Source organism: Alligator mississippiensis, chromosome 1 (genome assembly GCF_030867095.1).
Source record: "Alligator mississippiensis isolate rAllMis1 chromosome 1, rAllMis1, whole genome shotgun sequence".
Taxonomy (NCBI): domain Eukaryota; kingdom Metazoa; phylum Chordata; order Crocodylia; family Alligatoridae; genus Alligator; species Alligator mississippiensis.
Window position 1 is genome coordinate 116,424,349 of NC_081824.1, and position 20,317 is coordinate 116,444,665.

The 20,317-nt window shown below is 45.9% G+C and overlaps 1 protein-coding gene across 1 annotated transcript; it reads left to right on the plus strand.

The window, feature by feature from the left end:
* Positions 1–2,395: 2,395 nt before the first annotated feature.
* Positions 2,396–6,458, plus strand: TCF21 (transcription factor 21). Its single transcript, XM_006275894.4, has 2 exons — positions 2,396–2,989; positions 5,615–6,458. Exons 1-2 carry the CDS (start codon positions 2,540–2,542, stop codon positions 5,702–5,704), a joined length of 540 nt encoding a protein of 179 aa, XP_006275956.1. The 5' UTR covers positions 2,396–2,539; the 3' UTR covers positions 5,705–6,458.
* Positions 6,459–20,317: the final 13,859 nt, after the last annotated feature.

Genomic DNA, 20,317 nt, shown 5'->3' on the forward strand with positions numbered 1-20,317 from the left:
TATGATCTGTATCTACACCTTGCTCCTCTGCAGCAATTTTCATCTGAAGATTTCATAGTACTTTGCAAACATCTACTAGCTGAGAATAGTATCCTTGTGACGTAGTTTGTGGTGTTTTTACTACGTACATTAGGGTTGTTGGTTGTAGTTGCGTTGGTCTAAGAACATAGGCAGACAAGGTTCTTTGGGTAAATGTAATATTAGACCAACTAAATAGTTGGAAAAATTGTTCTTTGCAAGCTTTTGGACACAACAACCTTCTTCAGGCATATCAAGAGTCTACTGGTGAATTGTGTGCTCTTCTGTGTAGAATAGAAGCCAAAATGTGCTGTTGAGTTTGTTTTTTTTCTTTTTCATGTTGTGAAGTTTCCATTTCAAATGGCAAAATTCACTATCTTCCCTACTTTAGGGTTCTTGGTTGTAGCCATGTTGGTCTAAGGACATGGGCGACAAGGTTCTTTGAGTAAATGTGATATCTTTTATTAAACCAACTACATATAGGAGGACTGATGCAATGCTCACAGAAGTCAATGAGAGGCTTTCCAAAGGCTGGTTTGATTTGATCCTGCATGGTTCAGTTGTGTCTCACCTAAATTTTTAAACAAGTCTCCTGAGTAATTGTCTTCCCTTGAGACCAAATCATGTATTCTGGAGTCACATCAGGGCTGTCTCTACATGTGGATCTACTTCCTGAAACAGCCTTGTTCTCTCCTCCCACACATCTACCCAACCCAGTCTGCAGGGACTTTATTGGGTCCAAGATCTGTGAGTGTAGAGGGAACAAGATAGGGAAGGAAATGTAGCAGGCTGCATTTACTCTTCTGCCTATACTGGGTCCAGGGAAAAGAGGAGTTCAACTATTGGCCTCAAAGGGAGAAGAATTAGGCCAAAACCAATTCTTTTTGAAAAGCCTATTAAAGATTCATTAAAAAAATAAAATCTTTACCTGGGTCTTAACCTACAGAGTTATGTTTAGACATTCAAATGATCAGTGCTGAGCTAACTCTGCACTCCTTAAAATCCCTGTTAAAACTCCCTTTGACTTCAACAGGATGAAGCCAAAGCTGCTTACTTTTGAAATTCCCCACTCTATGGACCTCCCCATGCCCAGGAAAAACTCCCTCATCTTTGGTTTTGCATTACTCCAGCTATGTACAACTAGCATCTACTACTTAATGTGAATGAAAGACACGGCATGCTCTTTACAAGAAATATATGGAATTAAATGGATGTTTTATTTCAAAGCAGTTTACTATGCCATTCTTGTAATACTGGTAAAACGATTATTCTGCCTACATACAAGTGCATGTTTATTTCAGTGTTGTTAAAAGCAGTCTGACCTGAATACAGAAAGCTTTGCCTGTCTATTGGAAGAATGCCACAGAGCTTTGCAGGGTGGGTTGCCTTAAGATGCACCCTAGAAATCACTACAGAGCATCTTCACAGATGGCATTTTTACAGTCTCTTTTCTACCTTGAATCACTCCCACTGTAGTGTCTCCTCTACTCACCTTTGGCATTTTTGCCTCTTTTGCTTTTTTTTTTCTCCCTCCTTTCCCTGCTTTACCTTTTGTCTTTCAAATTTCTACCTACATACATTCTCACTGACATCCTGCCACACTTTTGGCTTCTCTCATTCCTTGGAGTCTCAGAACAGCAGAGACTCCCTGTGCCTGAAGAAGGGTGATTGTGCCTGAAAGCTTGCTAAAATCTTTTCTTTTTTTCCCCCAACTATTCAGTTGATCTAAGAAAAAATATCACATCTATTCAAAGAACCTTGCCTACAGGGCATCTAGGAATTAGGGACGCACTACAGTCCTGCCCCCTGTAGTAAAAAACATATATTTTTTTGATACAGGGAAACTCAAACACTGCGAGCTTACAGAGACTTGCCACAGGTCACACAGGGAGCCTGGAAAGGCTCAGATCGCCTGGCTCCAAGCTCTGTGCTTCCAGGCCAGGACCATGCTGCTGAGTGTCGGAGCTCTCTTCCTGGAAGCAGTAGTAGCCAGGCAGGATACAGTCTCAGATCATCATCCACAGACTTCTTTCAGATGAGGCTACCGGACAGAGGCTGGAAGGGACCCTCTGGACATGAAATGCCTGGGTGGCGCCACTCCTGCCCCATCCTGCAGGAGTCTGTGAAAAGGGTGACACTAGACTCCTGGGTCCTGGAGGAGGCAAGGGGAGGGGTGGGGGGTGTCTCGGGCATCTGGTAGATCCCCGATGTGGAGATCACAGAGACCTGACTTTCCCCTCCCCTCCTGCTTCCCGACCAGAAGAGCCTGGAGCCTGTGGATGTGGTGAGCAGCCAGCAGCAGTGGGCCGGGCAGGGCCCCTCCCCTGGGCTGCTGCAAGACCCGCCTCTCTATTCCCCAGATAAATTACTAGTGTCCTCATCAAATTCCTCGGCTTTCTCTCGCTCTTTCCCTGCCTCACTCCCGGGCCAGGAGGGGGTGGGCGGGGATCCTCACTGAACTACCCCAGGGCTTGGGGGGGCGCCTGCAAGCAGCTCCGGGTCTCCCCCCCAACCCCCCACCATGTCCACGGGCTCCCTGAGCGATGGGGAGGACCTGCAGGAGGTGGAGATGCTGGACTGCGATGGCCTGAAAATGGATTCTAGCAAAGAGTTTGGGGCGTCCACCGAGAGCAACGAGGAGGGCTCCACGTGCGAGCACGGCTCCCCCCCCAAGGGCCGGGGGGCGGCGGGCAAGAGGAAAAAGGCTCCCCCCAAGAAGAGCCCGCTGCACGGGGTGAGCCAGGAGGGCAAGCAGGTCCAGAGGAACGCGGCCAACGCCAGGGAGCGGGCCAGGATGCGCGTGCTCAGCAAGGCTTTCTCCAGGCTGAAGACCACCCTGCCCTGGGTGCCCCCGGACACCAAGCTCTCCAAGCTGGACACCTTGAGGCTGGCCTCCAGCTACATCGCGCACCTGCGGCAGATCCTGGCCAACGACAAGTACGAGAACGGGTACATCCACCCCGTCAACCTGGTGAGTGGCATCCCGGCCGCGGGGAGAGGCTCCAGCATCTTCCGCAGGGGCTGCTCCAGCCTTATGCCGGGCAGGGGGCAGGCGGCACCAGGCGCCTTCACCACGCACTCATTCAAACCAAGGCAGCTTCAGCTCTTGGAGGTCTGGCCACAGTGTCGGGCTGCGGGAGACCTCAAGCAGAGCATGGCATGCCTTTGGCACGGGCACACGCGCACCCACACCCCGTGCACGCCCATAATGTCGTGGTGAAGTGTGTAGCCCAGCACCCGGCCCGGGGGCTGCCAGGGGGTCGCTGCTTCCAGGCGGGTCCCTAGTCCAGGGCACCAAGCTCCTGGACTCTGCTATGAAAGAGCACATGCAACAAAACTCTGTCCTCGAGACTACTGCTACTAATACTTATTACTATTGTTGTTATTATTTCCTGAACTCTTTGCTATGAAGGAGCACATGCAACAAAACTTTGTCTTCAAGACTAATAATTATTATCATTACTGTTGTTGTCATCATTTCCTGGACTCTTTTCTATGAAAGATCACATGCAACAAAATTCTGTCTTTGAGACCAAAATAATAATAATGATAATAATAATAATTTCCTGGACCCTTTGCTATGAAAGATCACATGCAACAAAACTCTGTCTTTGAGACTACTACTACTACTACTAATAATAATAATTTCCTGAACTCTTTGCTGTGAAGGAGCACATTGCAACAAAACTCTGTCTTTGAGACCAAAATAATAATAATAGTAATAATAATAGTAGTAGTAGTAGTATAATTATAATAGTAATAATAGTACTAGTAATAATAACAGTAGTAGTAGTAGTAGTAGTAGTAGTAGTAAATCTACTACTACCCTAAATATATTAGGGGATATTAGGGATTTATATGATATAATTTATATGATATTTCTAATCCTATGAGTTATTATTATACATAATAATAATAAAAAAGCCAACCCATGGGTTTCCGTTTTCCAAGATGTACGATGTTCACACCATCACAGAAAGTTAGTGTTGGAAGGGACCTCAGGAGGTCATCTAATCCAACCCCCTGCTCAAAGCAGGACCATGTTGTCCAGCCACATCATCCCTGCCAAGGCTTTGTCTAGCCAGGGCTTAAAGACCTCCAAGGATGGAGAGTCCTTGATACATGTTTCTGTATCAAGGTGTATTTGAAATAGGGGACGGGGGGTGGACTTTGAATCTTAAACATCACAGGGAAGTAGGGCTAGAAGGGACCTCCAGAGGTCATCTAGTCCAGCCTCCTGCTTAAATCAGGATCATCCCTGTCCAAACCATTTCCTACAGATCTCACCTATTAGCAAAACTAGGAATTACCTAAATTAAGCACAGATTTAAAAGACGTGGTCGGTGGGGGGCGGGTTTACATAATGGTGTAGAAAGAGTTAGAAACACCGACGTCTCTCTCAGATCTAAGGGCGGGCACGCTTCACTATCACATCGCAGATCTCCAAGGGGTGGCCACTGTGTTGGGGTATTCTCAGGGCAGGCAGGTCGATCCATCCGAGGTCACTGTCACACCTACCTCTTTGTGGGCGTGAGGGGGTCCTGATTTAATCGCAGGGCCAAACAGTTGTGATCCAGTAAGTGTTGTGGTGGCTAACACAGAGAAGGTGGTTAGCCTAATTGGAAGCCATTAGGGTTCTTGCTGATCCCTCTCTTTATTAACAGAGATTGAGAGATGGTCAACAGCAGTTCCTTAGTTCTCAGCCCGATCCAAAACAATAAGGAAGACACCAAATAAATCCTTTTTTTTTTTCTTTAAAAAAGTGGTTCAATTACATCTTTTTAAAAACAATTAAAATGTGAGGATATGTTTGAACCCGGCATTTTATAGCGGGGATTTCAATGGCATTCTTTTTCTTGAAGTGTCTTCCCGGAGCCTCATGCTCCGTGGGGGTGAAGGGGGTAGTAACGGGGTGGCTGTCCTGGAGGAGATCAGGATCAAGATCTCCTCCAGGACAGCCACCCCTAGTTACCTCTCCCCGGGAGGAGATCTTGATCTCTCTGGGAATACGTCTCCCGTGGCTGGACACCGCAGGCCGCTGTGCCCGCGGTCGGGGCCAGGCGGTGGACACTCCGCCGCCCCCTCGCTATTGCGGGGCAAAGCCTGAGCCCCCCGGCCCGGCGGGGTCTGCGGGGGCGCCCAGCGGGGGTGAAGGAGGGCAGGAGCCGGCTTGCGATCAGTATGGTCGGGCTGCAGCTCTTGGCCAGAGGGCAATTGGTTTTCCTTCTCAAAGCAGAGGGGCAGCCCCTGGGACTCCCCCCCCCACAAATCCAGGAGACTGCCTGGGGTCCGTCTCCAACTGTTAGCAATGCCAGATCTTTCATTTCCAACAGAAATGCTGGGAGGAATAAAAGCCCCAGCGATCCCTCCCATGCAGGCAGACGGGAATGAATGTCCACGGGATACAGCCCTGAGGAGCCCCGCCGGGGTGCCCTATCTCAGCCCCTTCGTACTGCTGGGCGGGGGGTGGGGTGGGGTGGGGTGGGGGGAGGCAGCAGGGGCTGCTTTCTCCCAGCCTGTCGAGGCTCTCGTGAGACAGCTCAGGGTGATAACAGTGTTTTCTTTTTACTCCCCCCCTTGTCTTCCCTGGCTGCAGACTTGGCCCTTTATGGTGGCAGGCAAACCGGAGAGTGAGCTGAAAGAAGTGGTGAACACAAATCGCTTGTGCGGACCTACAGCATCCTGACCACCCGCCAGCAGAGGAGCCAGCCTTCAATGCGCGTGCTGGGGGCGGAGGGGGGCCAGCAGGAGAAAGGTGGGGACCACCCCCACCCCACCCAGGGACACCGCCGAGCGACCCGAAGAGCCGAGCGCATCGCCCCGAGGGGACCAAATGTACCTTAGCAAAGACTCCACCCCAAAGACTCCCCCGCCCCCGGTAAATTTAACTTTATTAACGTCTGTACAGTCGATCGTCCTGCAACGCAGCCTTGCTGGTTCGAGTGCCAGCGTTGTGTGCGAGATCCCTCCGTCCACCCCCCAGCCTGCCCGCCTGTCTCTTCTTTTGTACGATACTTGTGACATATGTAGATGACTAGAATACTGGACTTTGATAGTCGCAGCTCTAAATACGCGGTAAAGATATATAGATATATTTTCTTCAGCCAGGTCTTGCTATATTTCTGTGAATAAAACCTTCCTTTCTATATGAAAAACACAAACTCCCCCCCACCAGCCGTGTCGTTTTCCTTTCCACCTCCCAGCGCTTTGCGGAAGGGCCCGGCTCTCCCGAAAGGCACCTCTTTTATGTGGGCTGAGGCGTCAGGCAACAAAACTCTTTGACCCCAGATTAGATGAGGTGTTTATTTTCCTAATTAAAACGATTTGGACCATATCCTTTTGGGGGGAGGAACGGGAGGGGGTTGGGGAAAAAAATGAATAACGGTGGCCTGTCAGTTTGCAGCTCTTTATCACCATAATAATAATAATGCTAATCATCATTACTGTTGTTGCTGATGTTGTTATTATCATCATTATCGTGATCTTGAATGTCATCGTTATGAACTATGATCCCTGATCGCTTTCATCATCGCTTCTCGGCCTCTTGAAGGCTCAGATCAAGTATTATTATTATTATTATTACTACAAATCTGGAAAACAACCAGCATCCCAAGCAGACTGGCTAACCCCCAGTGGGGCGGGGCGGAGCCCAGCAGCCCCTTCCTGCAGCCTGAAACTGACCCGCTCGCAGACACACGTGCAGCTGAGCCGGCGCCGCACCCCGCAGCCGGGATGAGCCCCGCGCGCCCACGCTGGGACTAACCTCAGGTTTCTATCCAGGTTTCGGCCAGGAAAACCCGAGATCTGGTCATGCCAGAGGAGGTCTGTTCCCTGGCCAGGCTAAGCGGGGGGGAGAGAGTGTTACTTATTGATGAAGTGCAATGAGATGAAGGACCCCCCTCGCCCCCCAGCCCTTTAGCCGCGGATCCCGGCGCCCCGCGGGTGTAATTTAAACACGGTGCTCTCGAGTGATCAACTCGCCTAGGGGAGATTAGGGCGAGATAAACAGAGTGCGCCGGGCTCTTTCCCCCCGCGCCGGCCGAGTCCGCGGGCAGCTGATGCGCCAGATCCCACCGAGCTGTTTAATGTTTCAGGGTTATGACCGCACTGTTTACACGATGTCTTCGGTAATTTATACTGTTATTATTAGCGGAGGGGCTTTAAATTTCCGCTTCACTTGCTCCTTCGAGGTCTGCCTTGTTTGCACTTCAGGTTCAATACCTGGCGATTCCCTTTTGCTCCGCGAAAATAGACACCAGCGGATTTAGGAGCGCTGCCTCGCGGCTCCGGACTGGACGCACAAGAAGCTCGGGGAGGCACCCGCACCGCACAGGGGCGTGGAAACCGTCGGGATCTGCTCTGGGGCGCTGAGAGGACAAGGCAAGACCCCTGCTTTGCAGAGTAGGGGCCGCGGGGTGCTCAGCTCCAGCCCTGGAGACAGCAAGTAAGTGTGACCACGGGCCCGACCGCTTAAACTGGGATGCCTGAAGTTATGCACGTGCCTTCACGCTTAGGCCCTGATCCTGCAAACATTTACACACCGGAGGCAGACTGTGTTTGGAGTGGTCCCAGGGACACCTAAGAGGCCATTTAGGGTTTTAAAGGTAGCTGAAAGCCTTAGCAGGCTGGGGTCCTCGGACACCCACTTTCATTAACAGCTGCCAGCCCAGGGAGATGTGGGTGCGTAGCACCTTCGGAAAACAGATGACTTAATTTAAGAGCCTAAATATGGCTTTTCATGCCATATGCTGGTAGCCCTGAACCCTTGTAGTCAAAGGCAAAGTCACATTGACTTCTGTTGTGTAAAAATCAGGCCTCTACCACCAAACATTTTGGCCTGGGTAAATACATGGATGCATTTCGTAGTCAGCGGGTGTTTTGGTCAAGCAAGTTCCGCAGAATTCAGGACCAGGTCTACTGTTCTTCTTTTATATCTTCCAGCCTTGCATGCTGTATTATTATTTTCTTGTGATTCGTTAGTGTTTCTTTTTTTTTTTACATTCCACTGCACTGTTACTTCCTGCATTTTATTTTTGATCTCTCAACCCTGGATGTAATCTGGAGTCTTTTCTTCATGCAAAATCTCTTTGAAACAAGGGAGGTTGGATCCAGCTCCATATTCCATAGCAAAGGTGAGAAATCAAATAGGAACAAGAGGGTCACAGACCCTTTCTTATTGGGTGAAGGCCACAGAATAATAGCTTATCTGCTGCACTTTCCAGTGTGTTACTGATATTACTTCTCTTAATTCCCTCTCCTTTACATTTTCTTTAGATACGCAAATTATTTTTGTCCTTCAGGTAACCCAAATATGTTTAAAAGTGTGATATATTTAATGTGACTGACTACAAATGGACAAAGGCACAATGAAAGAAAACACACATTTCTATACCTATGATCCAAAAAAGAAAAATTGTTGTTGTAATGATTTTAATAGCATTCATATTCAATTCACTTTCTTCACATACTTAGGAACGTTTGCAAAATTTGAAGCAAGCACCCATAACTGGCATAAATTAACATCACCCCATTTCTTATGTTCTAATATTTATTGACTTGAGTACACGCCCATTTAGATCAGCTGAAAAGGCGATCTGGAATATTTTCTCATAGTGCTATAAGTAAAACTAGTAAATATCTGTGTATCAGACAGCACATCTAAGATTCCCACTGAAGAACTTTGCCATATAAAAAATGCTCAATTAGTGGCTTGCTCTTATTTCTACAGTCAATAGGTTTTTTGCCATTTGTTCCAGGTCCTATGGCTTAAACTATAGTTATGGGTTATAATGGAGGATATCATGGGGAGGTTTGGTTTGGTTTTGTATTTTGATTACCAAATTTGAAAAAGGAGCAGCATATTATCAACTTTTATAATCCTGAAGTAGGTCAGTATTAACAGCTGCTTGCCCAAGACCTGAAATGAGATACTGTTTTCCTTTTTAACACTTTGAAGTCAGTGGGAATTTTGGGTGAACAAAGAGGGCAGAATTCAGGCATAAGTTTTCTATGGTAACACGTTGTACTTCCTAATCACCCTCTTTCTCAATAATTACTAAATTCATCCAATATATCTCCGTGCCTTTTCTATCCAGCAGATGTAGTTGCTTAGAGGCTGGAGTTTCCAAGAAGGTTTGATGCTTAAAATGTAGCAAGGAAAGGAAATCAGGAGAAATACAACAACCTGTCACAGAAATGAGAGAGATGCAATTGCAACCTTGCCTAAACCCAAATTAAAGGAAAGGCAGACGCAAAAGATTCACGTGCAAACAATAGTTTCAAGGAGTGAGAATCTTCAGTCTTCCTCTTGGATAGTACTTTATTCTGCCAGTCATTAAGGCTACCTATGAATAAAGTCATCCATATGTTGCCAAGAGAGAGCAACTGTGTAACAAGCATAAAGGCAAATGTTAACTTTATTTATTGGACAAAAAAGTCAAATGTTTCTCTTTACCTGTACTTTTAAGGCAAAGGTTATGGTTTTCAAAGGTATTTAAGTGCTTTAGGAACCTAACACGTTTACATATTTAATAAAATGTTTACCCCTAGTCACAACAACCAGTCAAGCTCTCATTTCTAAAATATCTAAACCTGGATACCTGACACATTTCTAAAATGGGGTGAGATTTTTAAGGCTAATTGTTTTGTAATTCAGCAATGTATTTCTGAGTTAGCTGAAACAATTCAGGGATTTGTGTCAAATTCTTTGAATTGTTTTGGCTAAAAAAGGTTAAGAAATATTCATTTTAGACATTTTTTAAACAAAGGATTTTCTTGTTTACAGGTTTTTTAAATGACATTTTCTTTTTAAATTTCTTGCTTTCATTTTCTTTTAAAAAAGGAGTTGGGGCAGGGGAGAGCCCCACAATAAAATGGTTAGTTCAAATTATTTCCAGTGTGCTTTTTTCGGGAGGGAAAGTGATTCTCCCCTATTATTCACTTCAGTCAGTGAACTGCAAAAAATATGCTATATACACTGTTCTGCTCACCATCCATTCAGCAGGGCAGGGCTATCCTGATGATACAGAGAAGATTGTGCAACAAATGTTGTTTGTCTGCAGCCCCTTGTGGAGTATAAGTCTTAGGCCGGACCTATGCTACTCTTTCTGTGTGACGGAAATCTCCTGGCCTGTACGATACCAGTGGTATAGTTGCCTGCACAGGAGGGACAGGAAAAACTACAAATTGTGGCTGGCTGACTTCCCCTACAAGATAAAGGAAGGTAAGCAAATGGATTATAGCTGCACATGGTCTGTTACCTCAGGTACAGCCTGGATTAAGGTCTCTGGGGGAACACACCTGCCGTAAAAACTGTAGGTATGGCAAGGTAAGGCAGCTGGTAGAAAGCAGTGGTGGTTTTGCTGGGACACAGCTTCTCTCCAATCAGCTCGTTTTCCCTCTTGCCATCCAGCGTGCTTGGCTCGGGTCAGACCACAGATGGGCAATGGATATGAAGTGGTGTTTATTCCCTGTTAACCCACTGTTTGACTTGAAAAATTCACAGTAGCCATTATCCTGTATTACAGTAACAGACAGGGGCAACTTGAATCAACCTACAGTAACAGGAATTACGTATCTCAATCCCTGAAGACACACATGCTACGTATATAGCTTGTCTTGTATTTTTCTGCTGTAAAAATATCACCTCACTTTCTGCTTCCGCATTGATCTTCCTTTCTTCAGTCAAATCCCTTCTAAAAACATGCTTTTTCTGTGGAGCTTTGGGACAATAGTCTAGACTCAATAGTCTGAACAGTTGCTGCACTGCTGTACTCTCAGCCTGTGCATCACATGTGGATAACCTTTGCTGTTTGAATTAGACCATTAATTGAAGGACTGGACTGTGTCTTCCTCATTATTTAAAAATTAAAAAAAAAAACATTGATAACAGCGGGATACAAGGACAGTTTTAAAAAAAAGAATGGCATTATACAGAATATGACAACTTTAGCTTTGAGAAGTTCACCGACAGCCAGTTTTCCAAGGTAGTCACATGTGTGGGGTCACAGCTGCTAATGCTTTAACCCTATATAATATTTTGCTGTGTCTTATTGGAATAAGCTGGCTTCATAAAGTCTTTGCCTCAAATCAACATCTGCTCTGGTCTACAGGCAGGGCTTGTACTGATCTATTTCAGTAAAGCATGTAATCTTTTTCATTGAAATAGATAAATAGAAGGAACCCCTAGACTAGATGTAGTTATTTCAATATAAAAGTGTGTGTGTGTGTTTAAGAGAAAAGCTAAACTGGTATAATTATGTCCACACCAGTGGTTTGCACAAATGTAACCCTATAGATACCAAATCATTATTACCGCTGCAGTACAAAAGTGTGTTGGTCTCTACTGCCTCTGTGTTGCGCCTTGGGCTACTGCCACAGAGCACACCATACCCAGTCACTCCCACTCTGTCTCCCAAATCCTGGAAACAAGGCAGTGTAGCTTCCCTGGAATGGTGTTAGGCATGTGCGAATAAGCATATCAAAGACAAAGAGCCTAAGAACAGCACTGGGCACAGCAGAATGCATAGGCATGCCCTTGCTAGCTTGTCCCCTTAAGTTAAAATATGGGCTATGCAAGCCTGCTGTCATCCTTAGGCAGTTATTGGGGCAAGTGACCTATGCCGAAATCCATGACACTATCTTTCAGAACCAGCGACAGTAAGAGTCATGGACTGGGCTACCCTAGGCTAGCCAATGCAGTAAGTGTGATGTGTCACCAGTTGGCTTGGACAGTCCACTGTGAAACCCAAGCTGACACAGTTTCACTGATATAGGTGCCCATGCATACTAGATTAAAGCTGGTTCAGGTATCTGTGCCGTAGGTACACCTGTCAATTCAGTGTAGTGCCAGAACAGCCTTGAAATGATGCATTTGTCTGCTTTATTGTTTTGCCCTAAAACTTGGACTTCCAAATAAATTTTAACAAAGTGTGCAAATCCACGCAGATCTTAACGAAGAAACAGAAGTAGCCCTGTGAGAAAGACTTTGGGGGAAGAACAATGTATATTCCTTAATATATATGAGGGATTTTTTGCTGAACGAGTGAAAAAGCAAAGCAGCAGATCTACATTATGCTGCAGCCTGTGGCACAAACCACCTCCAAGAGCATTTATGAGTTATAAATTAGAACTAACTATTTACTAGCATTCTTTCAGGGTTGTTTGGATGTTGTTTAAAATCACTATAATTCAGGATCACAGAGGCCAGGGGGAAGGGGAGATTGAACGCTCTCCCCAGGAGGAGCCTCTGAGTCGCTATGCAGGGAGGAGTCAAGAGAAGAGGTGAATGAACAGCCACTAGAATGATCCCTCTTCCTCTTGCTACTACTCAGTCCTTGGAAAGGGAGGGGAGGAAGGATAGGCAACTAGGTCATAAAAGGGCGGAGTCAGACCACCAGGGAGGAAGGGAACAGAGCTGACGGAGTCTGTGGGCTGCAGCTGCCTCCTCTGGAAGGAACATCTGTGAAATTCTGGACTACAGCAGCAGAGAGGAGGAGGGTCAGGCAGAGACAGTGAATGTTCCCAGGCATGGAGCATCCCCCGCCCCCTCCATAGATAACTGTTCAACTGGATGGCAGCCCGCTGCAGCTGCGTACCTCTCCCCCTTCATGCACATATGTGAAACAAAGTCCACAGTGGGGGACAGATGACCAGAATGATGTGCCCTCTCTCTAGTTGTGCCGTGTGTGACATTTCTTGAGGCCTAGGTTCATCATACAGGCAATGCTTTTTCTTCATCAGCATAATATGACGTGATGTTTGCATACTGCAGTGATTCTCAAGTAGGGCCCTAGGGCACGTTGGGGTTCTGCCAGATCCTTTGAAGGGTGCCAGAGGTGTGAGGAGATAAGTGAAGTGTGAGGTGGTAAGTAGATAAGCTAAACGTAGGCTCAGGCTTGTCCCTATCTGAATGATACCCCACCCCCACTGGCCAGTCCCTCTGCAAGGAAGTAGCACAGTAATATATAAATTCCCTTTTGAAATTGGGTGCTGCTCAATTCACAAAAGTTATGGGGGACTGCCTTGAGTCCAGTGAAGGGTAATCAAGTCCAAAAAGTTTGAGAACTCTGGCATAATGTCTATCAATAACCTGCATCTCAAGGTGATTCCACAGTTAAATCAGTACTATTCCCTACCTCTCACATAGCATCTTTCAGTATTAGAGGTAAGCTGCTTTACGGAGAGGTAGTATTAATACCATTTTACAGATGGGAAGGCTGAAGTGTGGGCAGGGACAGCATCCTGCCCATGGTCACCCAGCATGTTGGCAGAAGAGCTGGAAATAGAGCACCTACCTTCCAGATCCCAGTTAAATACTCTGACTACTAGGAATCACTGCCTCTCTTATAAAATTAAAATTAGTGGAGTTTGGGAAAGGATTGTACCTATTACAGTTTGTCTACCACATTATCACCTGGGACAGCCCTACCCCCACCCTGCCCATCTACTCACATGATCCAAAACCAGAAATGTACCAGTGAAGATGAACTGGGGAATCCCTCTATGACTGCTTTCAAGCACTGAAGAACAAGGCCCAGAGAGCAACTATAGAGGGATGTCCCAGAGCATCTTCACTGGTGTGTTTCAGGGTAGACTACATGAGTGGGTGAAATATGCTTGGGCTCCTCCCGGCTACAAGATGCAAATGAAGTGGTGTAGACATATCCTTAAAGAGAAGTAGTTCTCAATCAGGATGCCATCCCTTTTTAAGGATGTTGCAGAATTCCACACAATATTAGCATTGTTAGGTGTGCCAATATCTGGACATGATTCACAAGATAAACCCAGAGATTTCAAATAAGAACCTATAGTTCAGTGGTTCTCAACCTTTTCTGACTTGAAGCAGCTCTTGTTGGACTTGAAACAGCCCCTCAATGCCAGCTCTTAGTTTTCACTCATTGTTTTACTACAGAAAAATAATGGAGCAATGCTTCTGTTGCACAGAACTCAGCAAGACTACAACATGGCAATTACCATAGTGGTTAATATGTGACCCATGGGAAGAGCCTGTGTGGGAAAGGGGGATGTTGCATGCAGTTAGTGCTGGCTGCATGGTGGCAGATGTCGTGTCATACACCACTGGTGCAGTCTGGAGTGCAGGGAGGCTACACACCACAGCATAAGGCCTGCAAGGTGTCCAGTTCCAGGCTGTGCCAAAATTAGACAGCTATGTCTTAATGTAAAATGGCTTCCCTCCCACATTTGTTGGCCAGGTCCTATAATAGCACTTCCTGCAGGTAGCTTGCTTGGGAGAGCTGGTCATCTGCCTCCTCTGTGCTATGGAGTAAAACCCAGAGTATATGACTCTAGGGTAGTTGTCACGTATCTGCAGCCCTGCAGTTCCATAGCCATTCAAGTTTTTAAAATTAAATGTCCCCAAGAACATAATTTTTTTTTCTTCAGAGGGTTGAGTAGCTGGGTGACTATGTCATACTTAAACCCAGGCAGCATCCAGGAATTACTTTAATATGATGATGGTGGTTATTACATCTCAGCTACTGAAATCAACTTAGTATATGGCTGACTGGGAAAGACGGTACCTGCTGTCAAGTTACTATACGAGGATCTCATCAGCAGCTCTTCAGCTTTCCCCCTTTGAAAGAATTCTTTTTTTACATTATTTTTACATGTGTTAGGACAAGGGTGGGCAAGGTTTGATCCATGAGCCGGATCGGGCCCACAGCAGACTCCATTTTCCAGCAGCCCCTGCCTGCTTTGCTGTGACCAATTTCCATGGAGACCCCAACAGCAGCAGCACCATGATAGTGCCGGGCCAGGGTTTCTATGGAGACCAGCCCCAGCAGCACTGGCAGGGCACACAGCTGGGTGGGTAGCTGCTCTGTGGCTGGGGCTGAGATCTTGCAGTGGTGACAGCATGGTCTGAAGTCAGATCAGAGCTTCAATGCCCCTTCCCAAGGTGTACGAGCAGCATATTGTAGCTCTGTCCCAGCTTTGGACCACAGTGTCACCACTGTAAGATCCCAGCCCTAGAGCAACTCCCTGTGCACCCATGTGCCTTGCCAGCACTGGTGGGGCTGGTCCCCAAGGAAATCCTGGCCCTGAGCCATCATGGTGCTGCTGCTGCTGGGGTCTCCATGGAAACTGGCCGTAGCAAGGTGGGCAGGGTTTGGTGGGAAATGAAATCTACTTCAGGCCCAATCCAGCCCATGATTTGGACTTTGCCTGCCCCTATGTTAGGTTATAAAATTTAAAAATCTGGCTAGTAACTTGCCCAAACTTTGATTACAGCTACTGTGGATCTGTTCTCTTTTTGTACTGCGTGGGTAACTATATGGTTGTGTCCACACACTGAGTGGTACCCACAGTATTGGCATATCTACTTCAGATGAGGCCAAGGCAATGGATAAACTGGGATCCACAACATCCAACAGAGCACTAAACTTTACAACTAGGGCTTCCTTTCCTTGCCAGTCTCTCCTCAAATCTTTAGCTCCATCTGTAGGTACTGCTGTTTTCTAAGAGATCCTCAGCAACCCTCCACATTCTCTCCCCCTGACTGAACAGTGTCCCAACAGACTGTTTTTGCCTACTCACTTAAAGATGTATTTTAGAATCTGATTTTATCTGGGTGCCTCTTCTTAAGACTTATAACATAGAGACTCCCTGCAGCCTGGGATACTTATTTATTTACTAATATAATTACACAAATGAAAGTCATAGGAGTTCCTAGGGCTCAATTATCTTTATTTATATTATAGAAGCACCAAAAACACAAACCAACGTCAGGGCCCCATTCTGCTAGACCCAAGTTAAAGCACAATCCTTCCCCCAAAAGCATACAATCAAATAGACAAGACAAATACATGGTGGATGGGGGAACAGAGATATAGAAGTAAAGTGTCTTAATGGAAACCCCTACGTAAGCATGCTATACAACTAGTCAAGAAAGCAGCCAAACTATACAGTAGATCTTAAAATAAAGCAGAGAAGGTTCATGTAAGGAGTTACAGAAAGACAGAAAAGTACTAGAGCAGTGGGTCTTAACCTTTTTAGACTCGAGGCACCCCTCAGAAAATGCTAGCTCTTAGTTTCACTCATTTTTGTACCATGGAAAAATAATACAGCAGTTTCCTGCTGCAAAGCACTCAGAAGGTGCGTCTACACATGCTATTAAGGCAATTGAATAAATTCTGGTGCACTTCATGCTGGGAGTTTAGTACTCCCAGGCACACCATTTGTACATGTGCCTGGGACCACAGCACATTTAGCCGGGGCAGAGCAGCCCCAGCTGGCAGGGGGTCCTGGGGGTTAGCCTGCCAGCCTGAGCTGCTCTGGCCTGGCTCAACATGCTGCAGAGGGGCTGGCTGAGGCATGAGGGTGCTTCAGTGTAGGGCTAGCTGGTAGGTCTACATGTGTGTTGCACTGTAGGATAGTACTTGTGTTTACAAGTACTAACCTATGGCAGAGTTAATTAGTTTGCTGTGTCCTAATAGTACCGTGCATGTAAACAGTGACATTTTACTGCAAAACCAATTAGGCAGCTCTACAGTAAACATCTGGTATAGATACACCCAGTAAGACCAAAATAGGTAAGAACATTTTTAGCACCATGGATTTCTATTTGAAATATCTAGGTTTATCTTGTGAATCATGTTGGCTCACTTGTTAACAGTGTTAATATTATATGGCACCCCAGGGAACCTCAAAAGGCACTCTAAGTGCCACAGCATTCCAGTGGAGAGTCTTTGTAGTACAGGTATATAGGTGAAAAAAGCAACCACAAAGCCTTGCAGGTAGAGCAATTAATCAGAGGTGATGTTGAGGGGAAAAAGGAAGATTTCAGCCAAAGGGCAGGAAAAAAAGCCTTACTGTGTTTGGCTAAGCATCAAAGGGAGTCTGTACACGTGCTCTGGGGTAAGGGGGGGGGGGGGCGCCGTCAGAGCCACTCTAATTAAAACACCTGCAGCGTCACGTGTATTCAGCATCCTGTGCTTCAAACTGGCAGTGGGCTGCTTTAACTAAAGCTCATTTGATGAACTTTAGTTAAAGTGCCCCCCACCGCCAGCGTGATGTAGAGACTGCTGGAGCACGCTAATTAGCATGCTCCAGTAAACTTGATTAATCGAGTCTGCACCAATGTGTACTAATTAGCATGCATCGGACCAGAGCTCTGTCACATGTACAGATGCCATATGTCTAAATAATGCTGTACTTACATGCACATGTAAACCAGTGTGCTTATATGACTAATGTGCAAGTTACATGCGCAAATATTGGTTGCACACTAATCCTTATTGTTTGCAGATACAGTTGCCTATTGGTAAATACAATGATTATAGATGCATGGGCCTGAGCCTCCTTACCACTGCACAATTAGAGGCTCTCTTGAAAATATACTAGTACAATTAAGGAGCCATTGACAAACGAGGTAGTTGGGACCTCAAAATAAGGTGGGGAATAATTTTCATTTATCATAAAAAATGGTTTTGAAACACCAAGGTCATGACTCCACCCTTACATGAAACTTATAACAAAAAATAAGACAGGGTGAGAAACCTGAAAACATAACAGCAGCTTTGTAGAAGATGAGTAATTTTTGACAGCCTTTTTTTTGTCACAGAAAAACATTGAGAAGAACATGCTAAAATTCAGAGGTCTGGACAGCAAAGTCAAAGTTTAGCTAAACCAGAGTTTATTGCCCTTTCTAATTAACATGACTGGACAGCCATGCAATTTACAGATGGGTGATTTGTCCTCCTTAGTTGAAACTCAGCAATATTTGTTGTGGTATATATAGCACCTCGAATGAATCACTGAATTTCACAGAAGGTGCAATAGAAATCAGTGTAGTAACTGAAGGCTTATTTGTAACACCTAAAGGCAACACAGAAGATGACCATCAATAAGGAAAAAGACACCAGCCTCATGAGAGATCCCAGAGAACTGTGAGAGATTCTCTAGGGTGTCACTGAACCGCAAGATAACAAATTTTGTTTTCAAACGCTTCTTTGTCTTTAGTTAAGTGAAATAAAAGTTCTATTCATGCTACTAGCCACATGGTGGCAGTACTATGCATGATCATCAATGCAAGCAAAAGCTAATAATCACTATAATAAGTAATATTTTAATTAACATTCTCCCAGTCTAGATAAAAGATTAGAAATGGGGATCTGGAAAAACTATTCCTGACACCATGAAATTGTTTTAATATAATAAAATATATTCTAGAGGTTAAGAACTAAAGTAAAAATAGAAAACACAATTTTTTCTAGAGTTTCAGCACGACAAATGTAAATCTGTTTCCTTTGTTGTAAACAATCAGTGCTGCTTCTGTATCATTTCTTAGGTGGCAAGCACAGAATTATACAACTAAAGTTTCAGGAAACCTCAAATAAATCATACTATCTTGCAAAGGTTCTAAGCTCAAAAAATTAAAGTCCAAAGCTTCACTACACATTGTTGGTCTATTTATTCTCACAGGAGGGTAAATTAAAGAGCAGGAAGTTTTCCAGAGGACATTCCAAGTCCATTGCAAAACTTAGAGTAAAAGCCTAGGAACCTTGAGCTCCAAATTTCCTAAGTACAACAGCAATGATACTCAACCAAGGTACCATGGCATCCTAGGGTGCCTTTCAGGGCTGCTGCAGTATGCAACATCATGCTAGCACTTTAAGGTGCACAAACATGTTTCATAAATTAAACCCAGAAATTTCAGTTAAGAATCCACAGTGTTAAAAAATTCTGACCTCTTGCAGTCTTTCTGAGTTCTTTGCAATAGAAACATTGCTGTATTACTTTTCCGTCATCAAAAAATAAGTGAAAACTAAGAGCTGGTACTTTCTGAGAGGTTCTGTGAGTCTAATGAAGGGTGTCCTGGGCCTAAAAATGTTAATAACCACTTACTACAGTATTCAGAATATCCCCACCTTATTCCTGTGAATCTGCTGTTCCTGCTATAATTTGAGTCTAAATTACATTTTAGAGTGGCACATCAGCAAGTGAATATTAATCTCTTGAGGCTTTTGAGATGGAAGCCCAAGGCCCTCACTCTTGTCACCAGTGCCTTCACAACACTGCTGTCACACTAGAGCAGCCTAAGTCTGGCTGCAGGTGACACTAAGCATGAACAACATGTGCCCCTGGAGGCTGGGGTGGCATGGCGACCACCTGTAGGCGGCAGTGGTGGTGTCGACTGTGGGGGTGGGCCGAGCGGAGGCTGCCAGCAGGCAGCCGCAGCAATGTCAGTGGCGAGCACAGGGGTGGGGGGCAAGCAGCAGGCAGTGAGCAGGGACCACCCATAGCTGCCGTCCATACTGTTGGCTGCATCAGTAGCAAGGGGTGGCGGCGACCACCTGCAGAAGCCAGCAGTGGCTTTAGCAGCGGCCACTCTCGGGGGGGGGCACGTGCCTCCCTGTGCCCCCCCCAACACACACATCGCCTATGACACTAAGCAAGGTTCTATGGTGGTATCTTTTATTAGACCAACTGCACAGTTGCCCTGTGCCCAAAAGCTTGAGTGACTTCTCTCTCAGCTGGGCCAATAAAAGATACCATATTCTATCACATACAACATGCTCCCAAATGAGAGACACCTTGTTTTTTGAAAGGCAGAATGAAGGGGAAAGAAGATCTCTTCTTAAAAGTACTGATAAGCCATGTAACTGAGCAGCAGCTTCTGCAGCAGGAGTCTTCACCGAGAATGGGGAAGAGATCATGCCCACAGCCAGCAGTACTGTGTTAACCATCCTGCCCCTGCTCCCTCCCCAGCACAAACATGGTGGCATTCATTCCTCTCTGCCTTCCCCAAGGCAGAACTGCTGTTACTGTATTTCCTTATTTATGACACCCACACAATTTCCAAGAGCTGGGTTTTGGGAGAGGGTGTTGTATGCAAAACAATACAGGTATCACAAATGCATCCTTGCCTCTCTCACCTTTGGATAAGGGGGAGAGAGGGTGCATTTTCTAAGGGCCCAGATCCATATTCAAATGAAAGTTGGATAGAAACTGGCTAGAGTTGTTACACATCTTGTGGCTTCTCCATCCTAGGAGACACCAACAGGAGTGCAGCAAGGGTTGCCCTGGCACAAGTGGGCAGGACTTAACCCTGTGTAGAACCATAGGGTAGCCATGGATCCCACTGCCTCAGGTTCCCATTGCCCCCTTTCACCCCCTGCAGGCTCCCAGGCCCCCCCAGGGCAGGGACATTTAGGGCCCAGCCCACAGCAATCGCCACCCCATGACCTAGCCCTGCATTACCCCCCAAACACTTGTTCCCTGCCCGCCCCAGCCCCATGGGGACTGTTGGTGAGCTTTCTGAGGTGGGAAGGTAGAAGGA

Coding starts and splice junctions, on each gene's coding strand:
- TCF21 (XM_006275894.4), top strand. CDS start 2,540: ATGTCCACGGGCTCCCTGAGCGATGGGGAGGACCTGCAGGAGGTGGAG. Junction 2,990..5,614: donor ACATCCACCCCGTCAACCTG/GTGAGTGGCATC, acceptor CCCTGGCTGCAG/ACTTGGCCCTTTATGGTGGC.